The sequence below is a fragment of the Penaeus monodon genome, chromosome 22 (assembly GCF_015228065.2).
Source record: "Penaeus monodon isolate SGIC_2016 chromosome 22, NSTDA_Pmon_1, whole genome shotgun sequence".
In the NCBI taxonomy this organism is placed as follows: Eukaryota; Metazoa; Arthropoda; class Malacostraca; order Decapoda; family Penaeidae; genus Penaeus; species Penaeus monodon.
The window spans coordinates 19750684-19751001 of record NC_051407.1 but is presented as its reverse complement, the minus strand read 5'-3'; the positions used below and the strand labels follow the sequence as shown (position 1 = coordinate 19751001).

The 318-nt window shown below is 48.1% G+C and overlaps 1 protein-coding gene across 1 annotated transcript in view; it reads left to right on the top strand.

The window, feature by feature from the left end:
- The window catches only part of LOC119586974 (SUN domain-containing protein 2-like), a gene marked incomplete at its 3' end in the record, with an annotated part of 101773 nt that extends 101560 nt beyond the window's left edge, over positions 1 to 213 (top strand). The window contains 1 exon segment of the mRNA XM_037935712.1: positions 1 to 213. Coding sequence (XP_037791640.1) covers positions 1 to 213 — 213 coding nt within the window.
- Between the last annotated feature and the right edge of the window lie 105 nt (positions 214 to 318).

Genomic DNA, 318 nt, shown 5'->3' with positions numbered 1-318 from the left:
ACACCAGAAAAATCAGCATCAACAGTGTCAGCAACACCATAAGAATCCGCATCAGCAGTGTCAGTGTCGCACCATCATAGCCAGCATCAGCAGCAATACTGTGAACAGCATCCTCGTCAGAAAGATGATCAGCAACAGTCTTCTCAGCAACAGCAGCAGAAGAAGACTGAGCAACAGAAGACTGAGCAACAGAAGACTGAGCAACAGAGGACTCAGCAAGAGAGGACTCAGCAACAGAAAAATTACCACCATTTCCAACAGCATTACCGCCACCACGAGTGTTGTCAGTCCACTGCCAAGATTCCGTCTGTGTGAACC